Source organism: Brassica oleracea, chromosome C4 (assembly GCF_000695525.1).
Source record: "Brassica oleracea var. oleracea cultivar TO1000 chromosome C4, BOL, whole genome shotgun sequence".
NCBI lineage: Eukaryota > Viridiplantae > Streptophyta > Magnoliopsida > Brassicales > Brassicaceae > Brassica > Brassica oleracea.
Genome location: NC_027751.1, coordinates 49,754,441 through 49,772,489, shown reverse-complemented (window position 1 = coordinate 49,772,489; position 18,049 = coordinate 49,754,441). Strand labels below are relative to the sequence as shown.

The window sequence follows — 18,049 nt, the reverse complement described above, 5'->3', positions numbered from 1 at the left end:
CTATCTAAAAACCTTCATTTATCTATATACCCTGTACATAATATACATTATTGCCATATATATTGCCCCAATATTCAACCAGTGAAACCTACTATCCAAAAAAAAAAAAATTAATTATGGTAACAAGTAAAATATGTGGCCACGTTGTATTCACTCTCACCTCTCAAGATAATTAGATAGCTTTCATGAAGATGAAGATGAACGTGGTCTTTTATTATGCACACATCTTCTTGAACTGAATTTCTTCTCATGAGAAGAACAAAGAACAACGATGAAGGCGTATACGGTGAGCAAACATAACAACTCTTTCATTTATTTTCCTCTTTCTCTTAAATCATTGATTCTCACATCATGCTTTTGTTTTCATACTTTGTTTTCGTTTCTTTTTTTTGTTTTAGTGATCCAATGGTGAAGAATAACGACGGCGGACCGGTAAAAGCGTCGCCGTGTCGGAAAAAAAGAGAAGAGATGAAGATGATCTCTATATGGTAGTGAAGAATAACGACGGTGAACGAAGTGAAGGTGTATCAGCATGTTTGACAAAAGAAGAATTGAAGAAGATGAACTTATCGTCCAATATATTCGGGAAAAGAATAGTATAGTATATATTCTTTAGTGTAGTTATTTATGTAAAGTTACTATACTATTTGGGATATATATCTAAGCAATCCTTTAAAAATGTAATCATTTTCATATTTACAAATTTGATAGTTTTCTTCTATGTCATTTTGTGTAATTGATTGTAATATGAAATTCATACTATATTAGTTTAAGTGTAATGATTAAAACCAATTTTGGATAGGTGACAAATAAACTCTTATATTAGTGTACTATACTACATTTCTCAACTATAAATAATATTTATATAGTATAAATTAATATTACATAATATTATGTATTATTTTAGATTTTGATATTTAGATTTAGAGGTTATATTTGAGTTTAGGGTTTAGTAATTAGTGATTAGGGTTTAGTATTTGGAGTAATAGATGTGAGTTTGAGGCCAGTATTAGATTTTGAGATTTGAGTTTAGAGTTTAGGGTTTATGGTTTATATTTGAGTTTAGGGTTTAGTAATTAGTGATTAGGGTTTAGTATTTGGAGTAATAGATGTGAGTTTGAGGCCAGTATTAGATTTTGAGATTTGAGTTTAGAGTTTAGGGTTTATGGTTTATATTTGAGTTTAGGGTTTATACTTGGGTTTAGGGTTTATTGATTAGGATTTAGGGTTTAGTATTTAGAAGGGCGGGGTTGGGATTTGGGTTTAGTAAACATGTATCGTGCATAGGGTTTATAGATTGTATTTGGGTTTATAGGTTCCTGCCTAGGGTTTAGATTTACTAAGTAGAAATTTGGGTATAGTAAACCATATTATATATATACTATTTGGGTTTATGATTCCTTAATTAGAGTTTAGCTTTAATAATTAATAGTGTGTCTTGTATTGTTGTATTTTTGCGGGTGAAGAGAATTTACTATTTGCATTTCATACTATGGATACACCATTGAAATTTTTGATTATTTTAAACATTCGTGTACTATACTATTTAGACTATATGGAATAGAAGATATGTAACATGCTAACCAAGTAAATGTGTCTTCAAGTGTTCAATATTGGAAAATAATTTATAGATTGTATTTGGGTTTATAGGTTCATGCATAGGGTTTTGATTTAGTAAGTAGAAGTTTGGGTTTATTAAACCATATTATATTTTTTGTTCCATTTTATCTTGGTTTAGGGTCTATACTTGGGTTTATGGTCTATACTTGGGTTTATGGTTTAGTGATTAGATTTAAGGTTTAGTGATCAGTATTTAGTGTTTAGTATTTGGAAGGTGTGGATTGAGGTTTGGGTTTAGTGATAACAGTTTAGGGTTTAGTATTCAAAAGTTAGGTATGAGTTTAACATTTAAGAGGTGTATGTTGGGTTAGAGTCATATATTATTTCTCATATGAAATAGATCCATCCTTTTATTTTTCATTATGCACTAAATTCATTTCAGTTTCTACGTCATTAATTCATTTATGTATTTCATGGAACCACATATCACTAATCTAATTTAAAATTGTATGTGGTAATAAACACAAGTTACGTGGATGTCTTTCATATCTCTCATTCTGAACAGTTAGCTATTAAGGTGTCAACACCTTAAAACATCTGACGTTATCTCTTTTTTCTTTTTTCATCGATCACTTGTAATTAAAAAAGGTATAACCGGATAAATTATAACATAAATAATAGTTTATTCGTTATGTCAACATCAATGTCATCTACCTAATTTCTATTATGAATTTGGTTATTGGGCAAATAAACCCTAAAAACATTGCCTATTTCTTTCATGGGTCTTGTCATGTCCCAAACCAAGTGATTCCTCTTCAAGGTTGAGCCTCACCGTTTTGTCTACAAACTTTGTCAAGCAGTTCACAAAATTTATAATTTTTTATTATTATTTCTAAATAACAAAAATATTGAAAAAAGCATTATTGCCTTTACGTCAACAATGGCTTTATTTTTTTATTTTTCTGAAACACAACTTATTTTCATTACAAATTAAACATTGTCGGGTTACATCATAGAGAAGAGTTAAAGTTAACTCTACAAACATTATGATTAGGTCCTAAAACAACATGCATATATAAGGATAGCCTTATGTTGATAAAACAAATGTCTACTTCCATAATTATACGTTTTAAGATTCAGGAAAATGAATCGAACTAGAGAATATTGATACAACGTGCGTTCGAGTTCGATTAAACATGGGAATCCACAACATAAAGCAATTTTGTTTATTTAGTTACGCTATGTGAAAATCAAATACGTATTCTCAAATGTGTAGGTTGACTGTTTTGTGCATCCTTTTTGGTTCTAGTTGATAAGGTAGAGATATAGGCCCCATAAATTCAGGGTAGGGTATACCAACTTTATACACATACTTCTATAATACTAAATATATACACTAACATATACGTATAAGTTTCGTAGGGAGAAGAATAATCACATCACATCACATCCTTTATCTTTGGCCCTATATAAAGAGAGATAAACCATGACAATCATAACAAATCATTCAACTGAAACAAACCTCACCATATCTCTGTTGCTACTACTCTCAAATATAATCAAATCAGAGAAAAAGGGAGATTGTTGATCTTAAGTTAGTAGCGGGATGGAGGAAGTAAAGAATACGGGTTGTATGGCGAAGGCAAGGCCATTCATTTCAATGGTATTGTTGCAAGTAGGACTAGCAGGAATGGACATTCTCTCAAAAGCTGTCTTAAACAAAGGCATGAGCAATTACGTCCTTGTTGTTTACCGTCATGCCGTTGCTACCGTGGTTATGGCCCCGTTTGCCTTATATTTCGACAAGTACTCTCTACTTTCCCTTCTTTAGAATATAGTTTATTTAACAAACATAGTTCAACGTTTGGTTTGTAGTTTCAAGACCATGATAGTAGAATATCATTTTAGTTTATCTATTTTGGAAATCGAATTTGCATTACCAGTCTTTTACGTTTGTGTTTCCATTTTGATACCTATTAGTCATTATAAGTGGAAAACGCACACACAAGTATGGAGAAGCAAACAATTGTGACCTTGATCAACAAAACGGATTCTATATATATATTAAATTATGAAACAATTGTTATCCGTTTTTAAAAATGATTTTTTTTATTTGTGGGTTATGCATAACGTTTAGTGTATTGAAAGGAAGAAAGTAGCAAAAAGAAAGATTGAGGCTTGTGACGTAGTTATACGATAAGAAGGGGTCAGTCATATGTTAAAGGACAAAACACTTGTAACGATTCTATCTTTGGTTTTCTGTGGCTTCTGTCACTGTCATTCATTGAAGAGTATTTCACATTTCTAATGTGCAACTTTATGGATGAAAAATAAGTGTGCAACTTTCTGATATACCTTGTTGCTTATGATGTTTGTGTTGAGAATGCTGTCTTTTCGGTTGAAAATTTAATTGTCCTTTAGAATGTATTTAATGGGTTATGATGTGGGAAAAAAACAGGAAGGTGAGACCTAAGATGACGTTAATGATATTCTTCAAGATCACACTTCTTGGTTTACTTGAGTAATATTTCATTTTATTCATCTTCATTCCTCCCACACGTCTCTTCTATTACTTGAGACTGATTTATTTTTTTCCTATCATGTGTCTTTGAAATATAATAGGCCAGTGATTGATCAAAACTTATACTACCTGGGAATGAAATATACAACGGCTACATTTGCAACCGCCATGTATAATGTCCTACCTGCAATCACGTTCGTCCTTGCCTATATTTTCGGCCTTGAAAGAATGAAACTAAGGTGCATCAGGAGCGCCGGTAAGGTGATTGGAACATTGGCTACAGTTGGAGGAGCCATGATCATGACTCTTGTAAAAGGTCCAGTTCTCGACCTTTTCTGGACTAAAGGAGCCTCCACACAAAACATAGATGGAACCGATATTCATAGTGCTATCAAAGGCGCAGTTTTGGTCACAATTGGTTGTTTCAGCTATGCATGTTTCATGATTCTCCAAGTAAGACGATTTCTTATATAAAATAAGATATTTATTAATATATTTCGACAATAAATCCTTTTTTCCAGGCTGTCACGTTGAGGACTTATCCAGCTGAACTCTCACTCACAGCATGGATATGTTTGATGGGAACAATAGAAGGAACTGCCGTGGCATTAGTGATGGAGAAAGGAAACCCTGGCGCGTGGGCCATTGGTTGGGACACTAAACTTCTAACATCTACCTACAGTGTAAGATTTAGACATGTCTCAGTAAATTAGTGGTTAATGACTGTCTTGTAAGTAAATTATGTTAACAAGTTACAACAGCAATGTAAAATACATGCAGGGGATAGTGTGCTCGGCAATTGCTTACTATGTTGGAGGAATGGTGATGAAAACCAGAGGCCCTGTGTTTGTAACAGCTTTTAGTCCTCTTTGCATGATCATAGTAGCGATTATGTCAACTGTCATCTTTGCTGAGCAGATGTACCTAGGAAGGTAATCAAAATACCAAAAGACAAAATTGGACACAGGTTTTAATAATCAAATTTGAATTAAAATTATTGAGAAGATCTTTTTCCTTGGCAGGGTTCTTGGTGCGGTGGTTATATGTGCAGGACTTTACCTTGTGATATGGGGCAAAGGAAACGATTATGAATTTTCTTCCATGCCGCAGCCAAATGATGAATCAACACAACCAAAGTTGGAACTAAGCAGAAACGGGAAAGGTAGTGTTAATCATGAAGTCATTACTATCAACAATCAAGGAGAACATTTCTAGAAACAGTCTAATTGTAATACAATGTGGGCACAATATGTCTTGCGTGGAGGAGACGGGACGTATACCACTTTCATATGTTGTTCACTATGTTTCAGAGCAACTGGAGGATAGAACTGCTAACTATCATGGGAGGAAAATAATTGTGAAATAGGAGTATAAATGCAAAAAAAAACAATAATGAAACAATTGAATTCATGCAATAGACAATGAATATAATTATTCCAGTGTATTTGCTAAAACAAGATTGTTTCTGTACCTATACTACATAAAAAATATATCGGTAATGAAGGTTACTATTCTCCTAAAAAAAGAACTCAGTGTTTCACTAATTCACTAAAGAGATTAGTAATTGCAAAACTCTACCACATCGAGGCACAATCGTACTGTTTACCGGTAACTAGAAAAAGATGATTGCCTTGGAGCAGAGTAGATGGCCTACAATGCCACCTAATTAATATGCATTCACCACCTGGAGAAACATTTTCTGTCAAATGGCAGGATCCATTTGTAATATGCTTTAGTTAGATAAATGTAGTTCACCTTAGAGGAATTACATGAGTCACGCCGACATTGATATCGAGAGCCCTTGATAACACCTTCTGAAAGCAGCAAAGAGAAGAGAAACAGAGATTGTTATAAACCTATGCCCTTGATTCAGTCTTTGGGACATATCACCTCAAATGACCAAGCAACATATTTAACTGGAACTCCATCGAGCATACCGGTAGACAGCAAACTCCTAACATTAGAAATGAAACTATTGCTCTGTACTTTCTGTGATACTTTTGTTTCTTCTTTCTTCGCATTAACATCAATACTCGAAAATATAGCATCGCTACCAAGCACGTTAGTTCTAGGTCCAACAAATCTTTGCTAGCCGGAAAGACAGAAGTGAAGCTTGTGTGATTTGGGCTTTCATATTTAGGCTCATTGTGTACTTATCTACTTAACAGAAGTATAAAAAGTGAACAAAAGCAAATTTTTAAATTTACTTTTTATAAATAACAAGCTTTTTCTGTACATTATAAACAAAGCCAACAACTCAAACTCCACAATTGTAAAAACAAAAAAACTACCATTTCTTCCAAAATTTAGCTAATATAGGGAACCAAGAAAACAAAGTTAACCCAGTATTAAAAAACATTTAACAATCCTGCTTTTGCCAATATGAAAGCTCCATTGTCCAATCCTAGGAATCCATGTGTCATCTCTTCTTTGCCAACATGAAAACATCCAAAAAGTAACTAATAAATCAGGAAGCAGACGATATAAGTCTAGGTTGTGTGTCTATACAACTTTGTGCTCGTGTGAGCAACAAGATCTCTTCAGCCTGGACTTTCCCGTGGCATGTGTAAGGCAACACCGGGTTGGGACGATGGTTTTGGTTGTTCGGTTTAGTTTTCCGGTTTGATTGATTTTGAGTTGAATCAATGTGAACCGAAAATAGAGATTGAACCGGTCTGTGGTCCGAGAATCTCGACTCTCCTCTAGTATACCAAATCTGTTTCATCCCGTCACCTTTCCACAATATTCGGTCACACCTAAAATAAATGATTAGAAAATAACGTTAAAACCAAAATTTCACCAACCTTATATCAAAAATTACCGATTTAATTTATTTTATTTTATTCCGATGATAAAATCTTACCAAGCTGGTGTTCTGCGCTTTTCTTTTGATTTTTCGGTTTGGGCGACATAATTATCTGAGTTTATGTGATATTTATATGTTGGTGCGAAATAAATCTTCCCTTCTTCCCATCCTTGAAAAACTCTACCAGCTCTTTGTTCTATCTTTAGCTGCAAAATGGAAAAAGGAAACAACTTTAGTTAAAATACTCTTAAACATGTAATTACATAGTCAATTAAAAAAAGTAAGAAAAAGTAGAGTAACCTGATCTTTCTCTAGAAGTGCCTCCCAGTCATGATTCTTAAGGTGGTCATGTACGTCGCTACTGGCCCTTAACCGATAATTTAAATCTCCAAGCCATATTACTTTACTGTAAAACACAAAGACGCAATAGACTCATTAATAAAGGAGCTTCATATTAAAAAAAAAAAAAGAAGAATTTCTCGCTTTACTTACTCATGGTCCATTATCGTTTCGGGTTGGTGAGAATCTTTAGAAGAACGCGAAAATCTTGTCCTCTTTAATATCTCGGTTACATCTAAGTTCCTTCTGACCTCGTCGCCTTCTCTTTCTCCGGACGTAAGATGCGTACAAACAAAGCATAGACTCGTCTCATGCAACGACATGCTAATCGATATCGAGCCCTGCATACCACAAGTTTGCATCGTTAGTTATCAAGCACAGACACATATCAAATATTATATAATCAGCGTTACGAGACATAACGGTTTTAATTTCTTGTATGCAAATATTAGACTGACCTTGTTTCCAAGATATCCCATGATGCCACGACCAACGCTCGACACCTTAAGGTTTGTAATACGTTTCTGGAGATCATCTCTTACCCACACACACAAAAAGATCCCCACCATCTGTTTACTGGCTGCAAGGGAGTATCCTCGATCAAGGGTCGAATTGCATGCCACTAGGTTATCATCGGGGAAGTTAGAGATGCTACGACGGGAAGGTTGTGATGATTTTGTAAGTTCGAAGGAGGTTCTGTGATTTTTAGAAACTTCGAGGTCATTTTGTGATAAGTCGTTGTTGTTGTTCAAGGCTTCTCGAATCAGAGACAACCACTTAGTCGCGGGGCCGTTGTCCTCTGCTCCAAGTACGTTACCAGCATTTAGCGGCACGATTTCTTGAAACCTAAACAAAACAAATCAATGATGATATTAATTATAGTACAAAAATATATATTAAACACAGAGAAGATTAACTAGTATGATTATATGCATACCCTAGCACGTAAATATCGGCATCGGTGGAAGTTTTAAGCCAATCTTTCACCATTAATCCATCATGTGGCGACTTCCCTCCCACGTTCCATGTGCCGACGAACATTCTAATCATCAACAATTAAAAACATAACAATGTTAATAATCATAGCTACTAAACATAGATATAGATAGATTAAGCATGAAAATTCTGTATTACTTGAGGTCATCAACACGTTTCATATGATCTTCATCAGTTGATTGTTTGAAATCCCCATTTTCTTGGCCCAGCCAACCTTATTTCAACCATATAACATAAACAAAATCAATTAATTACGCTATATATTTAGTCTTAAACAAATTATAATCAAAGAAAGATATGTATAAAAACAGAAACTGGTGAACTGAGATTAGCAAGTACACCTAAACTTGAAGACTTTTTGAACTTCAAACCTTAACCTAATATTTCACCTTACACGTGGAGAACGATGTTATAACTAATCTCATTTAGTTACTTACTTTATAATACTATGATTTTCATGGGAAAATCTCGGTTTCTTTTTCAACTTTTATTGTGCCGTCATGTTTTAACATAGATGTCTAATCCCTACAGCGAGCAATGGACCCTTTGTACGGAAGACTGTCCCAGGTCAAGTACGGTTTACGGACCCTATATACGACGCCGTTTTCGATGCACCAAAACTATATAGTAAAAATAAGGAAACATTCATAAGCTGGTTATTATTTTTAAGATTTATTTTTACCTGGAAACTTTTCCGGCACGATCTTGTAGTAATCACCGTCGGAGCAACTTTTCCTCCTCGGCTGAGTCGGCTCCATCTTCCCTAGAAACAAACAAAATTGGAAAACATAAACCCCCCCCGTTAAGTCAACGAGAAATTAGGAAAGTAGCACGAAGTCAATAAATAATTATTCCAAACGGCATGGAGTTCAGAGAGAATTATCGAAAACTGCACGAGCCAGATCTCTCACCTTTGACTGGGTAATCGGAATGAAATTCGTAAGCGTTGCTACGTAAGTTTAGCCACTTCCTAACAACGGTTACCGGCCAAGAAGACTGTAAAACGCAGGCGTTTTAGTAAAAGAGATGACAACAAACGAGATACAAAAATGAAAAAAAAAAAGAGATTAAAACGACGGGTAGTTTAAGAGCGTACCTTAGATTTCAAGATCTTCCCCATAGTTATGTATTTTTCTCGCCACCGTTTTTGTACAAAGTCAAGAACCACAATTTGAAGATGATATAGGATGAGGATCTGGTGATTAAAAGGTAGTAAGCAAGGTATTAGTACACGTAAGATAAATCTAAAAATAATAACGAAACAATAACATAATATTTATGAGCAATTTGGGTCCAATCAAAGATCAAGAAAGACAAACTATAACATAAAATAAGAAAACGCATACCAAATTTGAACTCAAAAATAATACTAGTAGCACGGAAATTCAACGGGATATAGAAAAAAACTAGTTGCAGAGAATCTGAGACAGATAGATTAAATATAACTAGAAAAAACAATCAATTATAGTCTTTATTAAGGATAATTATATAAAAGCATGTTGTAATAATAACACATGTCATGAAATGGAAGAAGCCGAGTTATTTCTTTTCCATGGGAAAAGCTTTTGTTTTATAAGCTTCTTCGTTAGAAAAAGAGAAAGAACAGAGTGTATGGTACCTATGTAGAGTTTGAAGAACCCATCTTTGCAATAACGAGACGGATTTATTAGTTTTGAATGAACTCAATGAAAAATAGTTGTTAAAAGCTAAATATTTATGTGGTATGGTGTTGAAGGAGAAAATAAGAAGAAAAATCAAAGTAAAGAAGACGAAAGCTCGCTGAAAAGACAAGCGACAAGATTGGTGAGTTCAGACAATAAACAGTTTTGTCTTCGTCAACGAACAAGATCTCAAAACTACATGAGTTACAACCACCAGTGATAATTGTAAGCTTGAAGAAAAAGGTATACTTACATGATAATTAATAAGCTATATGGACAAGGGCCAGTTTAAACTTGGGTGTGTTTTTATCTTTTGCCAGAGATTTGTGGGAGCTAGAAAGTTGTGAAGGATGAAATAGAGATGTTGTGCACTTACGGCTACGTTCTAGAACGAATGCTAATGGCCGGCCTGTAAATGGAATTTATAAAAGTTGTGTTATGTGTGAGGTGGACTGATTTGACCAATATAGTCAATATTTAATGTGTGATATTTTATTATTTAATGATACTTTACATTACCTAAGCAAGGTTATAAAATTACGAGGATGGAAGATTAGAAAGAAAGTTATGGTAATCGTGTTAATTAGCAGGTTCGTAGAAAAGAAACTTATGCATTTTTATTATTTATAATATTGAAATTCTCTTGTATGATTTAGAAAGTTAAGAAGATTTCACTGATTTTATTAGTACAAATATGGATTTTATCACATTAGCTAGCTAGGCAATTTTGTATAGGATTTGGAAACTCATATATATTCTTGTTTTTGTACCTCCCACGATCTATTGATTATATAGTTCAGGTTTACAAAGAAAATATTAAAATAAAATGGAAAAACTAAAGCAGTGTATTCAACGGAGCTTGAAGTAATTTATATTTAAATAATAAATTTACTATTTTTAAATATAAAATTAAAATTTACGATTTTCAAATATAAATTTAAACATTTACTTAAATTCATATGTAAATGAAATTCTAATTTTAAATATTTTGAAATCTACTATAATTGAAATATTTTAAATTGTAAGTTTTAGAAAAAAATTAGTTATTTTAAGGATTTTTAACGTTAAAACACCTCAACTAAGTTTGTTTTGGATAAAAACTCCTCAAACTAAGTATTTAACGAAAAAACCCTCAAACAAAGTTTATTTAATGAATTAAACCCTAGCATGTCATAATTATCATTACTACCGGTAAATCTTTAGTTTAGGAGTTTCTACATTAAGTAAACATAGTTGAGGGGTTTTACTTTTAAAAATCTAAAAACAAAAAAATAAAATGTTATGATATTATCTAAAAATTAGTAACTTTAATTTTCAAAATTAACATTTTAAATCTATTTTGTAAATATATGAGCTTGATGTGTTTTTAACATCAACATTATATATATATATATATATATATATATAAATTATAAATGTAAAAACCTAGAAAATATAATAAAATTATCTAAAGATTTACCTGTAATAAAATTATCAAAAGATTAAAAATGTAAAAAACAAGAAAATATAATAATTTTTTTATCTTATCTAATAAAAATGCAATAATAATTTTTTAGATAATTTTTATTATATTTTCTGGGTGTTGACATTTTTAATTTATACATATATAATGTTGATGTTAAAAACACATCAAACTTATATTTTTCAAAATAAATTTAAAAGGCTAATTTTGAAAATTTAAGTTACTAATTTTTAAATAATATTATAATATTATAAAATTTTACTTTTTATTTTTTTTTTTAGATTTTTAATGGGAAAACCCCTCAACTATGTTTGCTTAATGTAGAAACCCCTAAACTAAAAATTTACCGGTAGTAATGGTAATTATGACCTCGTAAGGTTTAATTCAATAAATAAAGTTAGTTTGAAGATTTTTTTCGTTAAATACTTAGTTTGTGGGTTTTTACCCAAAACAAACATAGTTGACGGATTTTAATATTAAAAATCCTTATTTTAAAATGTTTAAGTAAAGTTTCCTAATTTAAACAAATCCTTGTTAAAGAAAAAAAAATCTAAATATCATTAGAATTCAAATGATTTTATGCGAAATTCTATGGTGGTTTGATAAAACTCATTATAATTCGAACGATTTTAAATTCTAAATTAAATACACCGCTTTATAAAAGTAAAATATTATATTTATATTTTCTCTCAAAATAGTAATTTTATTATTTTCACATTTACTTTTGAAGAATAACGTAAAGGTGTGCTAGAGATGGTTTAAATCATATTTTATATATATTATTATTTCAGAAATAACTAATATTACGACAAATCATGAGGTCAACTATTAGTCGACATATGATTCCCTCCAAAAATAGAGACCAATGAAATGAAAATAGAGATCAAAAATAATATTTCAGCAGATCTCTATTTAGAAAACTGAATTGCTTTAATTTGTGAAAATATATCTTACACCACTTTTTGAGTTTTTCCTCAAAAACAAACAAAAACTTTTTTTCTGACGTGGTATAAATTAGTTCAAATTAAACAGCAATTGGCAGTGTTGACCCACACAGTACAAATGTCTTTGTCAAATCAGTTAAGTTCTTCTGAAAACGTGTACCATTCTGCTTTCAGCTTAACACATGCTGTTGCACCCCAAAAAATGCTTCGAAGTACTTGCCATTTTCCCATAAAAATAAATATAGAACCACTTTTGCTATACAACTTTTCTTTTACCTTACCAGTCATACATTTTCACATATTTACTGACATAAATGATCAAATGCTAAGAGGTACAGTAGTAAAGTATTCAATTTGGAACTTTAATGTGTATATATACAGGAAAATAATTAAGATATCAGAGGAAATGGTTTCAGTGTTATAACAAAAAAAAAGTCATCACAAATATCATACTTCAAATAAAAATTTCATAAGATAGTATTTTTAGTTTATTTTACAAAAATAATTTTGAAGGAAAAAAATGACCAAAATAAATTTTATTAAAAACCAATATACATTTATATCCTAGGGTTAACTAACATAGATTTAGTAGTTAGAGTTAAGACCATCATTAACGCTGAAACCGTTTAGGTGGTTTCTTAGAAATTTTTATTTTTTATTTTTTATTTTTCTGTCTGAAAATAAAAATTTAAAAAGGAACCAATCGCAGGCCGCCACGTGTCAGTGGGGGTCCGCGAACAGTGCAAAAACCCTTCCAAGATCGGTCCTTATTTCATACTTTCGGTGACCGGTTTTTAATGGTTTTGTGGGACCACGCCCTAATTTTTCTTTAGAAACCATCTAAACTACCGCGATAATCCTGTTTTAAGGGGTGGAGTTTTGAGGGTGATGATTCAAATTTTATAAAATAAATATTGAAAATTTCAAAATAAAAATTGATATTTTTATTATTTTAGAACTATTTTGGTGATAAAAATTAAAAAAAAATTATTTGAGAGAATTGTTCTATTTCAAACATGTTAGAGCAGCAATCTTAAAGTTATCATCTGACTAAGCCAATTGTTTATCTCTACCCTTCTCGAGTCATAACACACATTGCTATTGGATCGTCTTTCATGAATATTAAAGTTAATATGTATCCTTCTGCACTATTAAGAACAAAAGAATTATATAAAGTGCTTGAACGTTTAAAACATTTGATTGTTAGTTTTTTTTAATTAAAGCCACCATATATATATATGTGTTTATGTGGTAATAAAAATGAACCTCAGAAATTTAAAACTTTTTGATGGCCCCTTTTTGACTAACCCACAAAAAAACCTACGAATCGTCATCGTGCTTCATACTCGGACATGTGTTCCAACTCCTTGATTATTAAAGTCTTGAGTACAAATCAGAATCCCACGAACCATCATTTAAATATAACTATGATCAACTAATCACATAATCTCAGACGACACGTCCTGATTTATCTACGGTCCGAATATTAACGCAAGATTTATAGATCAGGTAGGTTAAATCCTCCCATCTATTGATCTCATGTCCCTTTCACCATCGATATGATCTTATCGATCCATTTAAAAGGAGAGATGAAGATTCATGTCTCCCAATGTATTAACAACTATTAACCTCTCCTCTAATGCTAATTAACTTATTAATCAATTTTGTTCTTTCGGAGCTTTAGATGTTTGACTAATCGCAGAAGCTTCTAATGTGTATAATTTTTATCGCTTATATATTTCTCCCTTTTGTTAAATAACTATTAAGATTTAACCTTTTGTAACTCTGGCTTATTTCTACGGGTCTACGTAACTTGTTGAAAAATTGCGGGCGACCTAACATGCACGTCGGATTTTAGACTCACAGACGACACGTAAGGTTTAATCATCTTAAACTTCTTGAAATTCTATACGTCACATTATCCAAATTTCGATTCTTAGAATATAGTTATTATATCTGTCTCTACATATAGATATACAGTTATTTTTCATACGAGCTAGCGCTGATCAATAATGCAGTGCTTCCATGCGTAAGATTAAAAGAAGGAAATAGATATGACAATGAGACCCGATACCTTAAAAAGTGTATTAGTTTACTTATACATCTTCGAGGTAAAGATTAAGATATATATATGTGTATATTGATAAAAAGTTTCTTTCTTAAAATTCAAATGTATATAGTATGCTAGTATGTGAGTCTTTCATAGATTGGATTGCAACAGGTAACTTTGATATCTTCCATAACATCTTATCAAACTTTTATAACTTTGTGTCTCCATTCTTGTATGTCGTTGAATTATGTGTTTGGATTTTAGCCTCTCGGATTGCACATCATGGTTTGTACGATGATGCTACTATTGTAATCATTTAGGAGGTGTTATTGGTTTATATATTTTGATTGATTTAGAAATCCATATAGTATTTATAAATCCAAGTAAAATTTGTAAATCCGGAGGTTTTTCCTCGGATTTGATTCTTTGTATTTTTAACTAAAAAATCTAAACAAATTCATTCAAATCCATTATAAAATCAAATATATTAGTAAATCCATATGATTGAATAACACTTGATTTGATACAGAATTTATGAATCATTAAATCAATAACACATGATTTTAATACAGATTTGAACATCATAGAACCAATAACACTAGATTTAGTTCGGATTTTCAAATCCATTAAAATACAACAACCAATAACCCCTACTTAGATTCATTAATGAAGATTTTGGTGCACAAAAAAAAGTATGCTATATGTTGGCTTAAAAAGTAAATGACATCACAAGTTATATTAGGTAATTAAGATCCGATTTTAAAACTTTTCAGTAAATGTCAAGCTAAGGGATTAACGTGAACCTACTAAGAGCACTTCCAATGAGTGTTCTACCATTGTATTAGTATTTAGTTGAGGAACACTTAATTTTATGGGAAACCCAACCCAAGTTTTTTAAATTTTGAGTTGGTTTCCCATAAAATTAAAGGTCACACAATTAAATATTAATATTAATATATACATATACATATATAGATATGTTTAGAATTTCAATGGGTAGAACCCTCATTGGAAGTGCTCTAATGACGTTTCATTTTAGATTACATTGATAATCCATTAGCTTAACATTGCCCTATGATTTATTAGAAAAATATTATTTGTAATCAGTAAATGTTAAGGTAAGGAATTATCTCTGCAAATTGATTAAATACGTTATTTATGTGTATATGTATATAAACAACTTATATTAATTTAGAAATTAATATGTTGAGAACAAAAAAAAAATGTTAGCTGCTCATACCAATGGTTTAGCGCTTGGAATCGGTTTTAGTATGCTCATAATTTGATTCCCGTTGGGAGGAGGATTTACGCCATATCTTGGTTTCGCCACATGCCACATCCAGCCTAGGGGATTAGGTTAGCCAAAGACCCAGATCACCTCCCGATTAATAAAAAAAAGAGTTAACTTTTTATTAATCTATAGTGGTGAATTTTTCACTTACAATTTAAGAATTGCAATTAATAGATTCACATTTTCTGATAATCCAAAAGCATAGGTGATCTTATGTACCGATAATAAAATATTATGTTTGCAATCGTAGATTATCTGTCATTAGTTGATTAAAAAAATTGTTTCGAATACAAGTAAGAAATGGTAAATTCGCTGTTACATGTGTGATGTCTCAATAAAGTCATATTTAGGTAATAAAACAAGATGGTGTACATCAATTGAAAACACTACAAGAAAACATGTTTTTTACGACTGCAAAAACAGTAGGTAATCAGTCGCTAAACTGGCAATAATGACCGTTTAGCGATGATTTAGTTGGTCGGAATAGTGCTCGTTGCTAAAGGGATTAAAACAAGTAAAGTTTATAAAAAGACAAATATTGCACGCTTAGTTGGCGATTACTCAAGTTTACAACCGAAGGAAGATACTGAGTCGTACGTGATCACGACCTTTTACCAGGTGTCATCTATTCCTGAAGTTTAAACAAAATTTTAGATCAAAGTTACAACAAAAGTATGTAACCCCATAAATTAAACACAAACACAGTGCATTAAACATCAATTGTCCGCTTTTGCTTAGATTATGAAATAATTAACTCCATGGTTATACTGTAATCACATATACTCCAATCGCATCGATATATTTTCCAACAAAAGATTTATAAGCGGTATATAAATATAAGATTAATCATCTTAGAATAATGTTACCAATGAGGCTATGAAAGAGGACTAGATGAAATGTTAACAGATCCGCTCAGTGTTATTTCCCTTTTTAAGTGTGTACCCTCTTGTGTAGGCTATAAGAGGATTTGAACCCCAAAAATCGAAGCTTATATTATCTAGACCTCGATGAATACTTAATTAGAAGTGGAACCAATTAAAAATGATACATACATTCTTATTTATAAATACAATTCTGAAATTAGGTCACTCACTTCTGAAATGATTCCTAGACTTGAGGCAATTCTCATTCTAACTTTTCTGCTTAGTACGTTTTCACTGAACTAATGCTATTAATTATTTAAAAAAAAAACTAGATATCAATCATTAAGAAAAGCCATTCAATTGGTTATTAAACGATTCTTGCTCTCGACTTCTGAATTATGAGTATACTCAAGATTTCTTAAGACACTACCAAATCTATATTTTTATTTTCTTATATCAACCAAATCTCGATACTATGAAAATATGATTGGAATAACATGTTAAATTAATTAAATATATATCGAGCCAATAAGCGTTTGAGACGGAGTGGAAAAATTAAAAGTGGGATAGGTATAGTTAATCTACAAACGGCGAATAAAGAAAGCAGAAAAGGCTAAATAACTTAATTGTTATCCAATTATTTGAGTTGTAATGATATGATTAGTGATTAGTGCGTACAATCAAGTTTTCTAACTAAGCTCACTTTCTAAAAGCTAAGTTCCCCAAAAAGATCATGCACATGCCCGATCTATATTTTACTAAAGGGAGAATGTATCAATGATAATGATGATTTTGGAAGAATGTAAAAGTGTCATGAATGCTAGTATATTGCAGAAGAAAATTAGATTTGTAATGGTATCATGCCAATGTGGATGATGTGAATATATATAAAAGAACTAGAAGTAAAAATAATGATACTCGAATATTTACATACAAATACGTGTCTATATTTAGTTTTATGCCCAATTCTTCTGATGATCAGTTTCAACCCCTGTTCGGGAACGCGCTAGGCGCTAGTCTGGCGGTCGGGTTGGGCCTAGCGCCTAAAGAGAAAATCGGGGATTAATCGAAAATTATGCGGAGCGGAATTTTTAGATGGTTTACTGTGTTATAAAACATGTTAATCTTTAATTGTGTGTAACATTAATACATTTTCATGTTTAAGATTGTATAAAACACACAAATAGAATATATAAACTTAATATAGTGTATTTTTCATCAAAATTATGAATATAAATGATATTTATAAAATTTTAGATCAAATAAAAAATAAAAATATTATTAAAAATAAAATAAATAAAAACTAAAAAAAATTAAAAAAATTAAAAAAAAAAAAAAATAGATTAGGCGGCTAGGCGGTCATTTAGGCGGCTAGGCGGTCATTTAGGCGGTCTAGGCGGAAAAAATCGGATATCCGATTTTTTAAACCGATTTGGCATAAATCGGGGCGGAAGAGTGACGCGTAGCGCCTAGGCGGCTAGGCGGCCGATTTTTAGAACAGGGGTTTCAACCAAAATACTAGATATATATATATAAATATATAATTTTACTTAACG

The 18,049-nt window shown here is 31.5% G+C and overlaps 2 protein-coding genes across 4 annotated transcripts; one reads left to right on the top strand and one right to left on the bottom strand.

Annotated features, from left to right (window-relative positions):
- The first annotated feature begins 3,077 nt into the window (after nt 1-3,077).
- Nucleotides 3,078-5,515, top strand: LOC106340101 (WAT1-related protein At2g37460-like). Of its 2 annotated transcripts, XM_013778964.1 has the most exons (6): nt 3,078-3,366; nt 4,019-4,081; nt 4,183-4,534; nt 4,603-4,764; nt 4,862-5,013; nt 5,104-5,515. In XM_013778964.1, the coding sequence occupies exons 1-6, from the start codon at nt 3,167-3,169 to the stop codon at nt 5,294-5,296; spliced, it is 1,122 nt and encodes a 373-aa protein (XP_013634418.1). In that variant the 5' UTR covers nt 3,078-3,166; the 3' UTR covers nt 5,297-5,515. The 2 variants fall into 2 exon arrangements, with proteins under 2 accessions (XP_013634418.1, XP_013634419.1); XM_013778965.1 differs by lacking the exon at nt 4,019-4,081.
- Nucleotides 5,516-6,337: 822 nt separating this feature from the next.
- On the bottom strand, nt 6,338-10,244 carry LOC106340362 (type I inositol polyphosphate 5-phosphatase 8-like). 2 transcript variants are annotated; one of them, XM_013779244.1, is made up of 11 exons: nt 10,137-10,244; nt 9,319-9,417; nt 9,134-9,218; nt 8,905-8,985; nt 8,361-8,436; nt 8,164-8,268; nt 7,685-8,072; nt 7,380-7,567; nt 7,188-7,293; nt 6,945-7,093; nt 6,338-6,837 (listed from the first exon to the last, which is right to left on the bottom strand). In XM_013779244.1, exons 2-11 carry the CDS (start codon nt 9,340-9,342, stop codon nt 6,549-6,551), a joined length of 1,491 nt encoding a protein of 496 aa, XP_013634698.1. In that variant the 5' UTR covers nt 9,343-9,417; nt 10,137-10,244; the 3' UTR covers nt 6,338-6,548. The 2 variants fall into 2 exon arrangements, with proteins under 2 accessions (XP_013634698.1, XP_013634699.1); XM_013779245.1 differs by lacking the exons at nt 8,905-8,985; nt 9,134-9,218; nt 9,319-9,417; nt 10,137-10,244 and adding an exon at nt 8,660-8,825.
- Nucleotides 10,245-18,049: the final 7,805 nt, after the last annotated feature.

What these genes read in the sequence shown, in the direction of transcription:
- LOC106340101 (XM_013778964.1), top strand. Translation starts at nt 3,167, where the DNA reads ATGGAGGAAGTAAAGAATACGGGTTGTATGGCGAAGGCAAGGCCATTC. An exon ending in ACACTTCTTGGTTTACTTGA is followed by an intron (nt 4,082 to 4,182) that starts GTAATATTTCAT and finishes GAAATATAATAG; the next exon opens with GCCAGTGATTGATCAAAACT. An exon ending in GAGCAGATGTACCTAGGAAG is followed by an intron (nt 5,014 to 5,103) that starts GTAATCAAAATA and finishes TTTCCTTGGCAG; the next exon opens with GGTTCTTGGTGCGGTGGTTA.
- LOC106340362 (XM_013779244.1), bottom strand. Translation starts at nt 9,342, where the DNA reads ATGGGGAAGATCTTGAAATCTAAG. An exon ending in GGAAGATCTTGAAATCTAAG is followed by an intron (nt 9,219 to 9,318) that starts GTACGCTCTTAA and finishes TGCGTTTTACAG; the next exon opens with TCTTCTTGGCCGGTAACCGT. An exon ending in AAACGTGTTGATGACCTCAA is followed by an intron (nt 8,269 to 8,360) that starts GTAATACAGAAT and finishes GTTGATGATTAG; the next exon opens with AATGTTCGTCGGCACATGGA.